We start from the raw sequence: 20,440 nt of genomic DNA on the forward strand, positions 1-20,440 counted from the left end.
ATAAGAGCCAGAAGTCCTTGGCATGCTCCAAAAGACCTTCTTTTCTAAAATATCATATAGTGTATGTGGGGTGCTTCTGGTCAGAAGAAACCTCAATTTTTAAAGCATCTGTCATTCTCAACAAAAGTCCTTAACCTTGTCAGAAATTATCTGATGGAGAAGTATACAACAGGGTCACATTCTCCACTGATGATACAGATAAACTTAATTGTGTATATAGTGTGCCAGTGGCCTCTGTTAAAAACTTGGAAGCATCCAAACTATGTAATGCAATATTGAGTTTGTACAGTCAGGCACCTAAATGTCAGGAAATACAAAATTTAAGATGGGTTTCTGTGTTTCATAATGGGATTTCCGTTTCTCATTTTAACAAATTATTACATTAGGTATGATTGTAAAAAAAGTTCCAAAAATAGACACTGTAAATTGTTCTGCATTAATACTAATCATGTACACACCCCAAAAGTATTCATAATATTAAAACTAAAATGAACTAAAATAGCATTAGTTTTCTTCCTTCTTTACCTAACTCTATGATCTCTAACTGCATCAGGGACTGTGTTCAAGAGTTTGTGGATAGTCTCTTCTTTAAGCAGGTTCTGGAACTTCCCTTGCAAGGGATTTGCAGTCAAAGAAAGTAAATTAAAAAGCTGAAAAAAGTATAAAAAACATTTAGTTAATATTCAGTTTAAGAAAACAGAAGTAGAGTAGTGTCCAATTGAATTAAATAAGCACAAGAATAATTCAATGCACAATGAAAATTTAAATTGTAAAAAAGGTGGGAAAATTATTTCATGGACTACTACCTGGGGAGAATAATTCAGGTAAATCATCTCATTTTTCCAAAAGGCAAACATCTGTGATAGAGATGAGCCCGTGGAGCTTAAATCTCCAAGAGTGAATGTTGCTAAGCTAACCTAACCTAATTCAATGGAATACTGAACAAGAACCATCAGTATACAGTGAAGCAACGCTGTGTACAGTGTGAAGATAAATAAAAACATTCTGATGTGAAATGTGAAAGGCTGAAAGAGGTCATATATAATGTAAAATTAACTGAGTATTTATTTTTGGTTCTAAGACTTAGAAGTTCTTCACTCCCAAGTAAAATCTCTTCAACAACATTGTGTATGCACTTTTAACTTATTCCTGTATCCTGGACATGTATGGATATATTAGCACATATACACAGATAATGGTATTATAGACATTCCAAAATAAAACAATGGATTTTGTATTTGGGTGTTCTTTATATCTAACTGATCAACGAAAAAAGGACTTTTTTTTTTGCCTGCTGATTCATTCTCTTATGGTAAAACCATACAAACAATCTCCACTAGATAGCTCAGTCTATTCCTCTGGCCCCAGTGACAGCAGTAAAGTTGACATTCAGGGGACATGTCACTCTAAAGTCTGCCTTCAGGGACAATGATCCAAGTTCTCTTCCTGAACTACCAACAAAACTATGATTTCAGAAAGAAAAGGCAAAGCTAATGTTAAACCAAAAAGCCTGATAAAGTCATCAGGGAAAAGCTTTCAAACACGTGATTAGTAGCGCATTCCCTCAAAGGTGAGTTGCAGTGTGGGAAAAAATATTCAGTCTGTGCCCATTTTATGCTTTTTTTATAATGTACAAAGAAGGCCTGACATCCTGATCAGTGATTCCCCCAATTTAAAAAGAAATTTATTTCTGCTTTTTTATGGTCACATCAGAAGGAAAGGAGATCTTTGCTCTTCATCAGGTTCATAGACATGATTTGCCTGGATGACTATAATCCTAATGAAGGATGAGAAAAAGACTGAAGCTTGAAGAGCCACTGCAAAAGTTTCATAATTCTCTTAGGGAACCCACTGTGTGTGTGCCTGGTCGTCAGGAAGTCAGCATCTCCTTAAGTGTCTTTGGTGAGGGTTGTTACTATTGTGCCAATCTTTGTGAGCTGCACAAAGATCCTGCATGTCCTTTGTAAAATGGTAATGTTTAGACATTTCCTATTCAAGGTGTTTTTTCTTTGCTGCCTCCTCATACTCAGACTGAATAATCCTCTTTACGGGATGGTCAGAGAAACAGCTGTGTCCTTCGACTTGGCCAAAACATTTTTTCAGCAGTTCCTACTGAAAATCTGCTCTACTTCAATTTATTTTTTTATTCCTTTGGTGGGGGATTGAAGCCAAAGAGCAACAGAGATTCATCTCATTCTCATTTCAAATTCTGGTGGGAAAAGATAATCATGTGTATCTTCCTCCCATTTCGTTGGATCAGACTGACAAGCCCATATACTCCATCATATAAATTAGACCAAATTCCACTACAAGAATCTTTAAATTTCACAGCAATGTTAATTTATTGTACCTTTATTAAATACTCTTTGTTCTCATTCTCCTCACCTCCACACAAACATAAGCTCCTACTGATGTAAAATTTGTCAGTGATTATTCCCAATGGATTTTTTGCCATACTCTTCAGGCAGCCTGGCTCAGAGCCTCCTTGCCAATGTGTGCCATGAAAAGTAGCTTGTATCTGATTTACAATGGCTCATTTCTCCAAATCGCTAGGCGTTGACTACTCCACTGTTTTCCAGGCAGCCCAGGTTCCTAGTCTGCAATACTGGCTCTTTTCTCCACTTCCTGGCTGTCATTAGATTCCAGCTTTGGCTCCTTGCCCCTCTGCTACCTGGCTCCCAGGAACAGGGCAGGGAAGACCCACTCTAATCCAATGAACTCCCCCTCGTGGGGAAGCTGGAGAGAGAGGCTGAAAATAGTCAGATGCCTAGATGCAGAAAAATGGGGAATTTCACTTTAATAATGCTGATTTCTATGGAGTCCTGGAAAAATGATAAATATCACAGGTATGGAGCTGCAGATTCCACAGAGCTCTGTGATGAATGGTGTAGTTCACAACTCTTGAGAGATATTGACCTGGCTTGGGAGGCTTGCTGTGTAGACATACCTTCTGTTGCTGCTCCTAGGGCCGCAGGAGAAGATTCAACCTTTTTAGACAGACTTCTCCCTGGAGCACTAATAGTTGGAAGCTGCTGCTATTTACTATACTACCTAAAGCCTGCAGCTACTGTTTCACATTTAAGCAATTTAAAATGTTTTTCTATTTGAATTTCTGTAGAACTCTCTCAAATGAAATGTAGCTAAACACTATACAATGCAATCTCCTCCAAAGTTATCTTGGTTGAATTTAACCAACTATTTCTCAAAGAGTTGATCAGAAAAACTGTCAGTGGATATATTTTTGATACAACGCGTACTAAAATAATAACTCTAAGCAAGGAATTATGCTGGAAATTTAAATACACGTATGCAAACAAATTCTTTAGGGCTTGGCTACACTTGCAAGTTAGAGCTCATTAAATCAGCTTTGGGAGCCCTAACTCCTGAGGTGTCCATACTGGCAAGGCACGTAGAGCTCCTGGACTCTGCAGCTGGAGTGCTCCTGGTAATCCACCTCCACAAGAAGCATAAAGCTTGCTGTGCCCCAGCTGAAACGCCCGGGTGTCAGCATGGACAACGTGTTGTATTACTGCGCTGTGATTGGCCTCCAGAAACGTCCCATAATCCCCTGAAGTCAAGTGCCACTCTTGTCATTGTTTTGAACTTGGCTGCACACATGCGGATATCCCCTTTCAAAGCTCCATTTCTGACTTATCTGCTCCGGGACAAAGCCAACCATTACTCTGGAATGCTGCTGTTGTGAGTGTTTTTGAGAGAGAGAGAGGAGAGGGGTTCTGCTGCTGTCTGAACTTACAAGACAGCATGCTGACACACTCTCTGCCCCCCAAAACACACACTCTCTCCCACTACATACAAACAACACAGTCCCTGTCACACTCCACCCCCCGCACCCTATTTGAAAAGCACGCTGCAGCCACTTGAACACTAGGATAGCTACCACAATGCACTGCTCCTTGTGGCGTTGCAAGAGCTGCTAATGTGACCAAGCCAGTGCGCTTGCAGCTGACAGTGTAAACACACAGCAGCGTTTTCCCTGCTGCGGTCTCCAAAGGCTGGTTTAACTCCCAGCGCTCTACAAGTGTAGCCAAGCCCTAAGTTAAAGGTCCCACAGCAACATTAACTTTGCAACATAATGCATGTGTAGTAACTTTTAAAGCAGGGGTCTCAAAGTCCCGGCCCGAGAACCGCCCCACTGCAGCCTGTGAAAGCTTTGAAAAAAGTTATTTCATCTGGCCTCATGGCTGCCAGCCAAGGGGGCGGGGTGGGGTAGGAGGGGAGTGGGCAGGAGAGATTCACATGCCCCTCCCCCCAGAGGAGAGACCCATGCAGCCATGCTGTTTTGTCTGTCTGTTGCAGGCGCTGCCTCCCGCAGCTGCCATTGGCTGGGGGAGAGGGACAGAGATACCATCACTAGTCGCCAGGCAGAATCAGCCATGGAGGCAGCATTACTAGTTGCTGAGCAGAGTCAGTCAGGGTGGCATGAGGCCAAGGGAGCAAGGTGACATTATTGGCCCGCTGGGAGGATTTGAAGACTGGCACTGGCCCTAAGGTAAACTGAGTTTGAGACCCCTGTTTTAAAGCAGCATGAACACCTACAGTGTAGCACTGAATAATATTAATAAATATTGGTTAAATATATGCTGTAATACATGTTTAAGGGCCTACATTAACACTGATCTGGGAAACTGTGCAACCAGTGAGAACATGAATGTTTCAGGAAAAACAGAATTAGACCTTAGTGGAGAACAATACCTCTGAATGTTTACTGCTTTTTGCAATCTCTCCTGCTGTCTTTCCATCTTTGGTTTGCAGAATTTTATCAGCTCCAAGTTCAAGCAACTTCAGGACTACATTTTTATGTCCCTGGTGGGATGCCCATGTCAGTGCCTATATATAAAACATTTTGTTTCACTTCGTAGAATAAGTTTAAAAACAAGACAAAAAACAGAGCTTATTATCTCAGTAAAACAAAATAGGGTAACCTTTGTGAAAGGTAAACATGGAAGAGTAACTCTACCAGCTAATCTATGATGATACTGCACAATCTCCTTTTGTCTCATTATAGTTTGGAAGATGACCGGACAGAATACAGTTAATTAAAAATGGACAACATGTAAAATATCTTGTCAAATGCTTTAAAAATTAATTCAAAGTTAAAGTGCAGATTTAAATATGAATGACAAAAGTTCTCAACACATATGCAAAGTCAGTTCCAACTCTGCCCTTTCTCACTCACTCATCTTTCACACATGGAAAGGTGTTCCCTCCCCTTTGCCACACCATTGGACTACATGTATATTTAACAGACTGTCTTAGTTTGTTCTAAATTCTACGATTTTGCTTTATTTAAACATTAATAGCAAAATTACCCCCATACCCTACAGTTTGCAGACTGTTTTAAATACAGGAACATAAGGGCAAACAAGGAAGCAATAAGTTGCCTGTGAAATTCTGAAATTACATTCTTAGCAATTCTCAAAGCTTTGGGGCTACCACGACTCCACATATAAAAGGGACTCAGAGGCTATGGCAACAGGGATTTAAATGTGACTATTTTTGGGGGGGGGGTGACGCTCTATACCTCAGGGGAACACGTGGCACCCCCATTTTCATCCTTATAAAATGATTGTGTGGTATCCAATGCAAAGTTTGTCATGTCAGTTGTCTTCAGAAGGCTCATGATGCACTGAGCATTGTTGTCATAGTAATGTTATAGGTTGTTTCATGTATATCGCTATGAGGCTGAAAATGTGTCCTCATGGCTTAAAACAAACCCAGGCAAAAATTCGCCAGGAGCAGAGGGGCAGTTCACACCTTATCAGGCCATGTTCAAGACAAACCCAGCCCAGGCTCACAGGAACAAAGGACACTAGCCTAGGAAGCAACAAAGGATCTGTTGGACTCTCACCCCCCTTCCCTTGGTCAGTTTGGGACTACAATGAGGTAATGCTCACCTGACTCTGAAAGGGGTGGAGGGGCAAAACCAACAGGGAAGAAAGGACATGATCTTATTTAATCTTTTTATTACTGACCTTGGCACAAAAAGTGGGAGTGTGCTAATAAAGTTTACAGATGATACACAGCTGGGAGGTATTGCCAATTTAGAGAAGGACAGGGATATCCTAGAGGAGGATCTGGATGACCTTGTAAACTGGAGTAATAGTAATAGGATGAAATTTAATAGTGAGAAGTGTAAGGTTATGCATTTAGGGATTAATAACAAGAATTTTAGTTATAAGCTAGGGACGCATCAATTAGAAGTAACAGAGGAGGAAAAGGACCTTAGAGTATTGGTTGATCATAGGATGACTATGAGCCGCCAATGTGATATGGCCGTGAAAAAAGCTAATGCAGTCTTGGGATGCATCAGGAGAGGTATTTCCAGTAGGGATAAGGAGGTTTTAGTACCATTATACAAGGCACTGGTGAGACCTCAGCTGGAATACTGTGTGCAGTTCTGGTTTCCCACGTTTAAGAAGGATGAATTCAAGCTGGAATAGGTACAGAGAAGGGCTACTAGGATGATCTGAGGAATGGAAAACTTACCTTATGAAAGGAGACTCAAGGAGCTTGGCTTGTTTAGCCTAACTAAGAGAAGGTTGAGAGGAGATATGATTGCTTTCTATAAATATATCAGAGGGATAAATACCGGAGAGGAGAGGAATTATTTAAGCTCAGTAACAATGTGGACACAAGAACAAATGGATATAAACTGGCCACCAGGAAATTTAGACTAGAAATTAGACAAAGGTGTCTAACCATCAGAGGAGTGAAGTTTTGGAATAGCCTTCCAAGGGAAGCAGTGGGGGCAAAAGATCTATCTGGCTTTAAGATTAAACTCGATACGTTTATGGAGGAGATGGTATGATGGGATAACATGGGTTTTGGTAATTAAATATTCATGGTAAATAGGCCCAATGGCCTGTGATGGGCTATTAGATGGGGTGGGATCCGAGTTACCCAGGAAAGAATTTTCTGTAGTATCTGGCTGATGAATCTTGCCCATATGCTCAGGGTTTAGCTGATCGCCATATTTGGGGTGGGGAAGGAATTTTCCTCCAGGGCAGATTGGAAGAGGCCCTGGAGGTTTTTCGCCTTCCTCTGTAGCATGGGGCACGGGTCACTTGCTGGAGGATTCTCTGCTCCTTGAAGTCTTTAAACTACGATTTGAGGACTTCAATAGCACAGATATAGGTGTGAGGTTTTTTGCAGGAGTGGTGGGAGAAATTCTGTAGCCTGCGTTGTGCAGGAGGTCAGACTAGATGATCATAATGGTCCCTTCTGACCTAAATATCTATGAATCTATGATAAAAGGGAAAGACGTTTGCCATGCTCTCTCTCTCTTCCACCTCCATCTACAGACACGACCACCAAGCGACTGAAGCGCTGATCAAAGTGGAGAGCCTGGCTAAAGGGCAACCAGCCAGCCTGTGGTGAGGAGCATCTAAGTTTGAAAGGGCACTGAAAGTGTTAAGATCAGCTTAGAATGCATTTTGCTTTTATTTCATTTGACCAAATCTGACTTCTTGTGCTTAGACTTATAATCACTTAAAATCTATCTTTTGTAGTTAATAAATCTGTTTGTTTATTCTACCTGAAGCAGTGCATTTGGTTTGCAGCATGTCAGAGACTCCCCTTGGGATAACGAGCCTGGTACATATCAATTTCTTTGTTAAACTGATGAACTCATATAAGCTTGCAGTGTCCAGTGGGCATAACTGGACACTGCGAGACAGAGGATTCCTAGGGTTGTGTCTGGGACCGGAGATATTGGCGAGTGTCATTCAGTTGCACAGTTCAAGCAGCGGCCGGCCAGAAGTGCTCACTCATGTAGTAGTGCTCACTCAAAAGTGCTAGAGGCCGTGCGTGAACAGCCCAGGAGTGGGGGTTCTCACAGCAGAGCAGGGTAAGGCTGGCTGCCAAAGTTGAGGATTGGAGTGACCTAGCAGATCACCGGTCCAGATAACACCAGAGGAACGTCACAGGGGGAACTTTAAACATCAGCACCCCGTCCAATGTCCCCGGGCTCTGCTGCCTCCCCCACCGCCTCCCCAGAGTACCCCCCGTTTCCACTGTGTCTGGCCACCTTTGTCCCGAGCTCCCTTCTGTGGCACCCCAGGCGGGCACCAAACACGCACTGGAGGCTGCAGGCAAGGAAGGGATGGGTAACATGCCCCCTCTGGCAGAGCTGGGCTGCCACCTCTGCTTCCCTGCTCCGAGCGTCATCTAGTGGGGCTCAGCGGGAGCACTAGCTGGAGTGCCTTTCTCAGGCATGTCCCTTCAGCTGCGCTCAGCCCAACTCCCACCCTAGCAGAAAGAGGGGAGATGGGCTCAGGAGAGGGAATCCCAGGGGGGAGGGCAGGGCAGAAGCTGGGAGTGGTGGTGGAGTGGGGGGATGGGCATGTTCCTGCTTGCCCCCGCCCCGTTCATGCCCCAATGGCAAAGGATGACAGATAGATGAGAGATAAGGTTAGATAAGGAAAGAAAAACAATAAAAGTCAAAGCTGCTACTGCAAGTGCCATGTTAAGGTACAATCTCTTCTGGTTCAGAAAAAGCTGTGAGTGGTGCCAGATGGAGTTAATTCCAGAAAAATTTGGCAAGCTGGAGCACAAGAGTGAAGGGTATTTCTGAGGAAAAAGTACTAAAAACAAACTAATGTGAAAAGTGTAAACACAGTTCAGTATCACATATAGTATATACAAGTAGCTTGCTTACTGTATAACCATTTTCATCCTGGGCATTTATTTGTGATCCATAAGCAACAAGAAGAGCAACAACCTGAGGGTGTCCTTCTCGAGCTGCATACATTAGCGGAGTCATTTGCTTCCTTGGAAAAAAGAGGAATTTTTGTTAAAATACTCAACATTAGCTAAGGCATCAGCTATATGGCCTTGACTCAGCAAAGATTTAGCAGAACATTCGAGCATGAGCTTAAACTTTAAATGCAATCTTAAATCCTATTAGAGTCAATGGACCTTAAGCAGATGCTTAACTTTAAGCACATATTGAAATGATGTAAAAAATTGGGCCCATATTCCCAATGAGCAGTTTTAACACCTATCCTGTCAAGCACCTATTGTACTGCAATCAGAAGTACAAATATCAGTAAGTGGAAAATCAGTATTATATTCCTAGACAAAAAGATACAAAAGATACACTTAAGATTGCTTGTATGTATCAGCAATTTAGAGTATAATACAGTAACTCCTTGCTTAATACTGTAGTTATGTTCCTGAAAAAATGCTACTTTAAGCAAAATGATGTTAAGCGAATCCAATTTCTCCATAAGAATTAATGTAAATGGGGGTGGGGGGGTGGAGGGAGGGTTAGGTTCCAGGGAAATTTTTTTTGCTGCGCACGCACACACACACACACTAAGTTTTAAACAAACAATTTAATACTGTACACAGCAATGTTGATTGTGAAGCTTGGTTGAGGTGGTGAAGTCAGAGGGTTGGATAATTCCCAAAGAATGCCTTACTGCTAAATGATGAACTAGCACTCGGCTGAGCCCTCCAGGGTTAACACATTGTTAATGTAGCCTCACACTCTACAAGGCAGAAGGAATGAAGGGAGGGGAGATTACATGGCAGAGAGAGACAGAGACACACACCGTGTGTGTGTGTGTGAGAGAGACATGCATTGCCCCTTTAAGTACGCTGACCCCACTCTAAGTACACTGCCTTTTTAAGTACATCAGGAAGCTGAGACAGCAGCTGCTGCCAGCAAGCTCCCTCGCTTCTGAGCCTTGTCATGTGTCCCCCCTGCTCTATGGAGATGAGGTACCGGATCAGGGGAAAGGGGGCACCCTGATATTACCCTCCCTCTTCCCCCCCTCCCGCACAGCAAGCAGGAGGCTCCCGGAAGCAGCTCAGAGGCAGAGGGCAGTGGGGGGAGGGACAGCTGAACTGCCCAGCAATCGATAGCCTGATGGGCGGCTGCCACACAGGAAACTTAGGGGGGCTGCCAGTCCACCCTGGTTCCAAGCCCCCACCAGCTAGCTCCAATGGGCTGCTCTTTCTGCAAGCAGTGGACAAAGCAGGCGGCTGCCAAACGTTATAAGGGAGCATTGCGCAACTTTAAATGAGCACGTTCTCTAATTGATCAGCAACGTAACAACATTAACCGGGATGACTTTAAGTGAGGAGTTACTGTACATTATAGAGATGTTGTAACTATCCTAAAAGCAACCATTATAAATCAAGGAAATTCAGAATTAAGGCTAAACTTATAGGAAATATGAACATGTAAAAGAATGGAATGTAGTTAGAGCACGCAAACAACCTTAACTCTTCCCTTTAGTAACACCATGCAATAACACTGTGATTAAAGCATTATGGTGTTTGTGACCGATTAGATGAAAATCTGGTGTTAAAAAAAAAAAAAAAAGTATGTTGTCACTACAGGGCAGATGTGGTCTGGAGTCAAAGTGCAACACTGAGAAGTATGTAAATAGGTGCAGTTGCAGCCTGTGGCTTCAGTTCCATTAAAAACAATAGGAGATGGCAGCCATTTTGAAAAAAAACAAAGAAGTCTTCAAGAAATTCTCTGAAAGAGAAATTTTCAGTTATGAAGAAAAACTACAAAACCCCGACAATTAATCCACAAAGTAATTCTTCAAAGTAGCCAATGCAAAATATTTCAATGAGATTTAACTATATGGGAAGTTTGAAAAGTTAGCATTATTCCAAGTATTAAGATAAATAAAAACAAATGTTTATTAAGATCAATAAAAAAAATAATGGTGATGTTACACACCATATTATTTATGGAAATATGCTTATGATATGGATATGACATAACTAAGATATGTTTTATGCAAGATGGGTCATGTGAGATATTGAAAAGGTTATGATTTACTGAATGTGATTATCCAATTTGTATGCATGTATCATTTCTGTATCTAAAGTGAGGAATATGGACTACGTAACAACAATTAAAACTGGGTGTGTATTTGGAAGACACCCACCAGACAACAGGCCATCAGATTTGATGGGCCATTAGGAAGAAACAACAAGACTGTAAAGATACTAATCTCTCTCCTTTCTGGGAGGAGTCCTGGGATGCAGCTGTGACACTACTAGGTCAGATGGTCTTGTCATCTGATACTAAACATCATCTTGGACTTCTTGTAACTTTCCACTAAAAGGAGAGGGGGGGGGTCAAGTTTGGGAAACAAAATATTCCTGCCTTATGTAAATCTTATTTAAGGGTGGGCAGGAGGGCAAATGGGTCTCTCCTCCATTGCCTATCCAAGAAGAAATACGACTGACAGTACCTGAAGGGACAAAGAAACCAACCTGAAGGGAAAGGCAGGGGTGAGTCCAGACTGAGACAGGGGTCCAGTCTTTAACAAAATAACTGGAACTCTGAGCTACAGAAACCCTGCACCCTGCCTAAATTCAACATTTAGGGTGAGAAATTACATTTTGGAACCTGTTTCTTTAGTAAATCAAGCTTAGTTTGTGTGGTTTGTTTTATTTGCTCAGTAACCTGCTTTGTTCGGTTTGCTATCTCTTTAACCATTTAAAATCTGCCTTTTATAGTTAATACAATTTGTTTTGCTTATTATTAAACCCAGTTTATGTAATTTCTAACTGGGGTGGGGAGGGGACCAAGAAGTTGTGCATCTCTCTCTTCACACTGAGGAAGAGGGTGAAATTTTATGAGTTTGAGCTGTGCAGATCTTTCTGTACAGTGCAAAACAATATACTTTGCAGTTTATTTCCCAAAAGGGGTGTGCATGTGAGTGTCGGGTGAGCCTTTTCACGCAGAGCTGATTTCAGTCTCTGTCTGTAACTGGGTGTGGCCCTACCTGTGTGTGTATGTTCCAAGAGGCTGGAGAGCCTAATTCAGCAAAACAGGGAGAGGGAATCCAGGCTGGTGGAGCAGGAGAGGCTCAGCTAAACTCCAGTACATCAGGTGGCATCCCGGACAGGATAATTTTAACTCAAACTAAATTAATAGATTTACTGTAAAGTCTCAGAAAACTAGTCCTCTACTTGAAGAATAAGTGCTGTATCTTGGGGGAGAACACACTATTTTTTCATGTATAATCAAGAACAAAACTAAGTGCAAAACTAAACTCAGCATTAACTATGGAGATGCAACTGATGCCTCCATAATTTGAATACATAAATACATCTGCAAAGCGACAGTGAAGTTTAAATTGCATAGAGGGATCACAGAAACTACAGAGCAGGGATTTCTCAGCCTTGTAGGCTTCAACAATATAGAGCCTAATCCATCTAGCAGTGGATGATTTAGAAACTCTTGAGACCTTGACATTTACACTGGAAGGACACAAACGGGCACCTGACCTCATTGTGGATTGTGTGTGCATGATGTAGATTTTCAGCACTCTCCTGGCATTAAGGTATGCCACTTCTATTCTGTCAGACGTCACAGCTTCGGACAGAATGAAGGAAGGACAACTTTTTGGGAAGTATGAAAGGGAAAATTTACTTTAGGAAGAAAAAACTGGCGTTTTCAGCACCACCTTGGCGTCGTGGAATATACAAGGTTCTTGCACAGATAATATCACCAGTTCTGATACCCATCTAGCAGATGTGAGAGACCAGAAAACAAGCTTTTATGGACAAGTAGAAGGCCATCACTAAAGTCAGGGTCTTAAAGGAATGATCTTTTAGATCTTTCAAAACCAGTGGTAGATCCCATTTTGTGAAGATCAGCCTGATCAACAGCTTGGTCAGCCTGATAGCTCTGAGGAATCTGAAGATCAAGGATTCTGCAGATCCCATAAAAAGGACGCTACTGAGATTACAAATTTGGTGCTGCGGTGCTGCATTGAAGGCCCTTGTCTATGACTTCCTGCAGAAAGTTCAAAATGGCTTGGATTGCTGGGGTCCACACAGTACTCGTGGCACAAGACATTGAACCTGGACCAGAGAGAAGAGTATGGCTTTAGTGTCGAGGCTCTTCTGGATGCTAGCAAAGTCTTGATAACTTTGGAAGATAGTCTGGTTACTGAAACGGAGGCCTTAGCAATACTGGGTCTATCAACTGAAGCTGGTCCGAGACCTGGATGGAGAAACAGACCTTGGGAGATTATGTTCCGGTCCCCATGGTCACTGTAGCAGAGGTTCCACAGTCAGGTCTATCAGGTCAGAAAACCAGGGTCTCCTTGGCCAATAGGCAGTTATCAATATGACTTCTGTCTGCTCCCTTTTTATTTTCTGAATCACTTTCCCCAGGAAGGGAAAAGGTGGCCATCTGTGTGAAAGGGCATCTGTCCCCAAGGATTTGGCATCTGTCTCCCTAATGAATTATCTTGGCCTCTTCACGTTCTCACAGCTCACAAACAAATTGGCTGAAGGAAGACAGATTGTCCTTTGAAATCAAACTGAAGACCTCCTGATTCAGGCACCATTCTAGTGTGTTGAGCTAGTGTCGGTTGAGCCAGTCTACCTTCTGGTTCAATTTCCCTTTACATGGGTCGTTCTGAATGACAAGAAAGACTGCTCTGCCTGTTTCATTATTTCCATGGTTTCTGCATGTTGCCTTGGGCAACTTCTCCTTCCATGGTTGTTTATGTACATGACCGTAGTTGTGTTCTCTGACTGAAACAGAATATAATTTCCCTCCAGGAAGATCTAGAACTTTCAAAGAGCTAGCTTGACTACTCTGAGTTCTAAAAGGTTTATGCCATTTGTCTTTTCCTCTGGGCTCCAGGTTCCCTGGGTGGTTTGAAACCCACACGAGTACCTCAGCCCTCCAGGTTGGCATTGTTAGTAAGGACAAGGGGATATGGAAGGCATATGGGCAGACCTTTGCAGACAATCCAATGGACAGTCCCTACCACTCTAGGGAGCTGAGTGCCTGGATCGGGATTCAGATGTGGTCTTTCATGTGTTCTGGGGAGTGTGGTTCCACACTCTCAGGAGGAAGATCTGAAGGCACCTGATTGTAGGAAAGATCCCATGGGAAGCAAGTCTAAGGGAAAAAAGAGCTTATGAGAGTTGGCAGGTTTTTAAAGAAACACTATTAAGGGGCTAAGAGCAAATTACACCAATGTGTAGGAAAGATAGGAAGTATGATAAGGGACTACCTTGGCTTAACCATGAGATCTTCAATTACCTGAAACTCAAAACATAATCATAAAAAAGTAGAAACTAGGTCAAATTATGAAGGATGAATATAAAAAACAACAACATAAGGACAAAATTAGAAAGGCGAAGGTAGTAAACAAGATTCAACTGGGGACATAAAGGGTAACAAGAAATCATTTTATCAATACATGAGAAGCATGAAGAAGACCAAGAATAGGGTAGGCACAATACTCAATACGGAGGGAAAAACAAGAACAGAAAATGCAGGAAGGGCCGAAGAGCTAAATGCCTTTTTTTGTTTCAGTTTTCACAAAAAAAGTTAACAGTGATTGGACAACTCACAGTGAGCCATCAGTGTAATGGGGTAGGATCAGAGGCTAAAATAGCAAAAGAACAAGTTAAGAATTACTACAACAAGTTAGATGCCTTCAAGTCAGTAGGGCTTCTGTGGTATATGTGTTTCTCCCAGGCATCTCACACAGAGAGAATGCCTGCTGGACTGCGGAATCGCTCCTTTGCAGGAGCTGCAACTCTTACAGCCGGGGGTACCTGGCATGTTCAGGGTAGTGCCCCAAGGGAGAGGGGAAACGGAGAAAAGCTTTTACGGAATGTGCTCCCAAGGGAGCAGGGAACCAGAGAAAGAAAAACTATATATTTTTTTTTAACAGGTACTAAGAACTACAATAAACTAACTAAATTTCTATTTTGTCAATTTACAGGGTAAAAAGCTGTCGCACTGCCCTGAGTGCCGTCTTCAGACGAGGATGGTTGAGAAGGAACTGAGGGGCTTGGGCCGTGCACGCGCTAACTGAGACTCCAATGGCGCCGCAACACAGCTTCTAAGCACAAGCAGCCCAACTGAGCAGAGCTACCGAAAATCTCCAATTAACAGCATCAGGACTCACCATCACCTGAAGTGGAGCACCCACAGGGACAGCACTTGAAGAAGACGACGTGTTTTGTGTAAGTGAGTTTCTCAGGTCTGAGGTGAGAGTTGTTTGCAAAGAACCAGGTACCATTTTGCCAAGGGGTCTCTGTGTCACACTGAGCAATAAAGTTCTTTGGCTCCTGTAGCACCTGAGGTAAATTTTACTGATGTTTGCCTTTGTCAGGCTTGTCCCATTCCTCTGTGATCACATCCTCAGAAGAGGAGCACAGAGGAACAGCAGCTTCAGGGGAGGATTTTAAGGCCAGGAATTTGCTTTGAGGCTTGCTCTCACATGCCCTCAGGCTGGATCTGGATCTGTACAACCTTTCTGTACACGATCTCAAACTTTTCGGGGTGGAGGGGAGAGAAGAGGAAGCGACAGAGGGAATGTGCCTTCGAGTTTTGGGTTTTTTTCCTGTTTTCTTCCCCTTTTTGGTCTTTGTTCTTGTAACCCATCTCACGTCCACAGGAACCCTGCTGGGGCTCTGATGAGGTTTTTATAGCTTGCCTTTCAAAGTGCTTGAAGATCTCCAGAGAGCTCTCTGTCTGATTCCTCCCCTCCAGGGTCCCAGTCCCCTAGAGCAGGGGAGAGGGGTTCATTGCCCAACTCCTCCAGCTCAAACTGGGAGGGAGAGGGTCTGCTTATGAACCCCCATTCTTTCCCCAGGGCATTTAGGAGCCATTTTAAGATGGGGGGTGAGGGGGAGGACGGACCTGTAGCCCTGCAGCCTTGTTCTGTTTAGAGTCCTGGACCCTGGGACTTACCCCTCGGCCAGCTAAATGAGATCCTCCTTGTCCTTTGATCCTCTCCCTGCTCTGTTCTGTGGCTCCAGCTCTGATTGTCCTGTGTTGCAGATATGGCAACTCAGCAGACAGGACTCCACATGCCTGTCCAATTTGGAGACCCATTCCTAATGGAGTTAGGGTCAATTGGTTGGATGGAAGCAGGGCACAATTCACCACCTGCTGAGCCTGGAAGGCTTCTTCGCAAACAGTGCACTTTTTTGGACCTGGTCTGATGCTTCCTTGGCTGTTCTATCATACCTGGGAGAGAGGCAGAGAAGCTGGCAGAGAGACTCTATAGAGGCAGCTTCCAGGTGAATTAACCACCCAACAGTTGATTAACTACCCACGGGAGGAGGAGAAAGGGATTAAAAAGATCCAGCTCATCTGCTCACCACTGCCTAAAAACAGGAGAAAAACAAACAGGGGAGCAAATGAAAGCAGGAGCAGCTAAATCTGCCAACTGTCCCTTGCCACAGAGGCAGAGAACCTAGTGGCAAGCAGGAGCGGGAAGGCATGGCTAACACAAGCAGTGCTGAAACTCTGGAACGCCTCCGTGAGTGGCCCTGTGGAGAGTAACAGGCCAGATGTATGAGCACTGGGGGAGATGCTGGGCTGGAGAATATGCATATTATACAACAAATGTCTGAATAGCACCCTCTAGCGAAAGTTATATATAAATTCAAAAATCCAGGAATACGCCACTCTTACCAAGTGGTTCTCTAAGAACAGTAGTGCACAAATATATTTTAACATCAAACAAGTTGAACACATGGTAAAATATCTGAACATCTTTAGTCTTTTACCTTTATTTCTATTTGTTATTCCAAAACTGTGTTTTGATGCTACTCTTCTACACACTTTTACCTCTTGGCAATGCTGCAGGAAAAGTCCTCTGAGACCATTCTCTCTCCCAAATCTACCCTTTATTTCTACACCCCAGAAGACCTGGTGATAGGAGGACCTGCTGACCTGGATAGATTCAAGTATCTCGCAAGCATGTCAATATCACTCTTGAATTGGCTTGGGGACTGGGCTGGAAGAAAAAAAGTGTTTCAAAACAGGAAAGGAATGGAAAGTGCTGAAGATGGGATGAAAATAGGTAAGGATTAAAATACAAAACAAAAGAAAACATTGCAAAAGTCTCATGTTATATCCTCCCCACCTCCTTTGCTGTGTGTCTACTGACAATAAGCTCTTCAGGGCAGGGTCTAGAGTGCCTAGTATTCTTTTGAGCACTACAGAAATAAATAAAACAACCAACCAACACTGAGACGAACAGTAAGGGATCATACAATTATATAATGAGAAATATCTCTGAGGAGAAGCTTTCAAGTTCTGATTGCAGTAAATAAAAAGTAGTTTTGAGTGAGGAGCCACCACTCCTACTAAGGATGGTAAGTAATATTTAAAATGTATTAACATTCAACATTTTGTCTTCACAAGAATTAACCATTGTTTGCATTACATTGTTCTGTGACAAGGCACTCTTCTGTCTGGTGGCAACAGACGTTTCAACTCTTTTCTTAGGAAGAAATGTAAAACCTTGGGAGGGGGCTTTTCCTATAGTACCTACAGGTATTAACCATAATACTGAACACTAGAGGGACCCTGAAAAGCAAGTATATAGCAGAGAGGCTGTATAATTCTGTTTGAATGGATTGTGAGAGACTGAGCTTTGTCACTCTTTTACCATATGCTAGTTACAGCAAAGTATGGCATTGTTCATCTTTTCCTGCTATTTTTCATAAGCAAAATATACGGCAGAGAGAAACCTGCTCTCCAGAACATTCACATAAGGAGAAGACTGCATAATCTGAGGCTAAAGAGCATCCAGAGATCAGAGAGGAACTGGGAACTGAAAAATAGACAGACAAAAACTGGTGAGAAAATTATGGCATACTGAAGTAGAGACTAGGAAAGGGAGAAAGGCATGAGAGTCTTATAAAAAGAGGAAGATAGCTAGAAAAGGGTCTCTAATGCTTTTCCTTGAAAGGTGGAGGATTTAGCAGTAGGAAGAAAAGAGCTGATTTAATGCACAGGCACTATAGGATCATGCCTAGGGCTCTGGCTCATGCAGATGTGTGATTATATCAGAATCTAACCTTCCCCTGGAGTTAGAGGGGGAATATTTACAGTGGTTGCACTTTAAAAGTTTATTGCATGTTAAGAGATATCAACAGTTCTAGTATTTCTCTTTAAGTTTTATGTATTGTGTGTATTGGAATAGCACCCAAGGACCCAATCAGGATTGGGGTCCCACTGTGCTAATCTCTTTCAAACCAGAAGAATCTCACAAAAACAGAAGAAATGTTTTAAAACAGAACACTGTAATTCCATAATCAGATTATGAATAAACTTCCAAAAAGCTCTAGTAACATCTGGAGATGTTACGGAAGTAAAAATGGATGTCACTTCTCCAGCAATACAGAGCTTCAATTCCCCAATACCTTCCTTTTCATATCAGTGCGAATTTATCTGATTAACCTTGCTGGTGGAAGGGTGTAAACCTCTTTCCTCTACTAATACTTTAAAAGAGGTTAGACTGAGCACTGATTTTTTAAAATCTTTCGGATGTTTACACCATGACAAAATCTTGGCATGCATTAATTACACTTATTTCTGTTTCTGCCCTTCCTTCATTCAACAATATTCTTGCCTGGGAACTTGTGTGAATCAATTAACTCAGACAATCCCAAAACCCAAAAAGCAGTAGGTATTGCTTTTCTCCAGCAAAGTGCAGTATATGAAATGAGTAATCACTCAAGTTTATTTGCATCAGTTTCTGAAAAAGCCACAGGGAACAACTGAAAGTTCCATGAGCAGCTGTTGCAGAGACACTGCACAAGTTGCCATGTCATCCCTGCCTAAGATGGGACTAGGTGACTCCTAATGCCTATCTGATCACCTTCAAATATGATTTGGGTTGCCAGCTTAGTTCCATTTTTAACAAAAGCAGCACAAGCCATGTATTAAGCCCTGTAGGAGGATATGGCCACCAACTTCAATGTCATCAAAGCTGCCAAGCTGGATTCCCCAAGCACATTACAGCAACAGTACCACCAGCAACTTAGGGGTGAGCCCTTTTCCTTTAGTGGGCGGCCACACATCTTTACCCAGCAATTTACCGAGTGCCTGACTGAGTCATGGACCGCGGAACTGACAGACACAAACAGACCTTTTTAGACAGTATTCCCAGGAAGGTGCAAACTTGGTACAAGATCCAGCTTTCTGCTATCAGAAGAAGGCATAAAGAGGATTTAATGGAGGTTGAATTGTTGGAGAAATCACCCTGCTTGTAGCTCAGGACAGCCATGAAAAAGGAAATGTAAGGAAGATTACTGAAGGGCCTTGTGGAATTCAAGTGGGAGGGGGAGCCAAAATGGACATCTGCCTTGACTAAGGGGGATCCATCAGCTTCTTCTACTGTGTATTTTGCCTGTGGGAAAGAGGAACATTTACAAATAATTCTATGCCATGATGGAATCTGACTTCGGAGAGACATGGGCTTGCTGGGGCCACATCTAAAAGGGACTGTCACTCAGCCTCTATGGAGGAGCAATCAGTCTTTCCAGCTGGTGGTGTGAACAAGGACACATACAAAGATTTTGTCCCTTCCAGGGGTATCTCTGTGAATTGGGGGAAAAGGAAGCGGGGAGGAGGAAAGGTGGATTAAGAACTGGTTAAAGGGGAGACTACAAGAAGTCATACTGAAAGGTGAACTGTCAGGCTGAAGGGAGGTTACTAGTGGAGTTCCTCAGGAATTGGTCTTGGGACCAATCTTACTTAACATTCTTATTACTGACCTTGGCACAAAAACTGAGAGTGGCTAATAAAATTTGTGAATGACACAAAGTGGGAGGTATTGCCAATATGGAGGAGGACCGGAATATCATACAAGAAAATCTGGATGACCTTGTAACTGGAGTCACAGAAATTGGATAAAATTTAATAGTGCAAAGTCAAGCAATTAGGGACTAACAACAAGAATTTTTGCTATAAGCTGGGAACTTATCAGTTGGAAGCAACAGAGGAGGAGAAAGACCTGGGTGTATTGGTTGATCACAGGATTACTATGAGAGGGAAGAGCATCTTCACAAGCAGGCTGGCTAACCTAGTGAGGAGGGCTTTAAACTAGGTTCACTGGGGGAAGGAGACCAAAGCCCTGAGATAAGTGGGGAAGTGGGATACCGGGAGGAAGTACGAGCAGGAGAGCAGGAGAGGGGAGGGCTCCTGCCTAATACTGAGAAAGAGGGACGATCAGCGAGTTATCTCAAGTGCCTATACACAAATGCAAGAAGCCTGGGAAACAAGCAGGGAGAACTGGAAGTCCCGGCACAGTCAAGGAATTATGATGTGATTGGAATAACAGAGACTTGGTGGGATAACTCATATGACTGGAGTACTGTCATGGATAGATATAAACTGTTCAGGAAGGACAGGCAGGGCAGAAAAGGTGGGGCAGTTGCATTGTATGTAAGAGAGCAGTATGACTGCTCAGAGCTCCGGTATGAAATTGCAGAAAAACCTGAGTGTGTCTCTGGATCAAGTTTAGAAGTGTGAGCAACAAGGGTGATGTCATGGTGGGAGTCTGCTATAGACCACTGGACCAGGGGGATGAGGTGGACAAGGCTTTCTTCTGGCAACTAATGGAAGTTACTAGATCGCAGGCCCTGATTCTCATGGGAGACTTCAATC

General features: G+C 42.9%; 1 protein-coding gene across 2 annotated transcripts in view; it reads right to left on the reverse strand.

The window, feature by feature from the left end:
- ASZ1 (ankyrin repeat, SAM and basic leucine zipper domain containing 1) overlaps window positions 1–20,440 on the reverse strand; it is a 106,714-nt gene that overhangs the window by 21,931 nt on the left and 64,343 nt on the right. For both annotated transcript variants that reach the window (XM_084616950.1, XM_084616951.1), the window contains exons 5-7: window positions 8,678–8,789; window positions 4,714–4,848; window positions 526–650 (exon numbers count right to left, since the gene is read on the reverse strand). In XM_084616950.1, the coding sequence (XP_084473076.1) occupies window positions 526–650; window positions 4,714–4,848; window positions 8,678–8,789 (372 nt within the window). The remainder of the gene's footprint in view (window positions 1–525; window positions 651–4,713; window positions 4,849–8,677; window positions 8,790–20,440) is intronic.

The sequence above is a fragment of the Lepidochelys olivacea genome (assembly GCF_965140295.1).
Source record: "Lepidochelys olivacea isolate rLepOli2 genome assembly, chromosome: 1".
Classification (NCBI taxonomy): domain Eukaryota; kingdom Metazoa; phylum Chordata; order Testudines; family Cheloniidae; genus Lepidochelys; species Lepidochelys olivacea.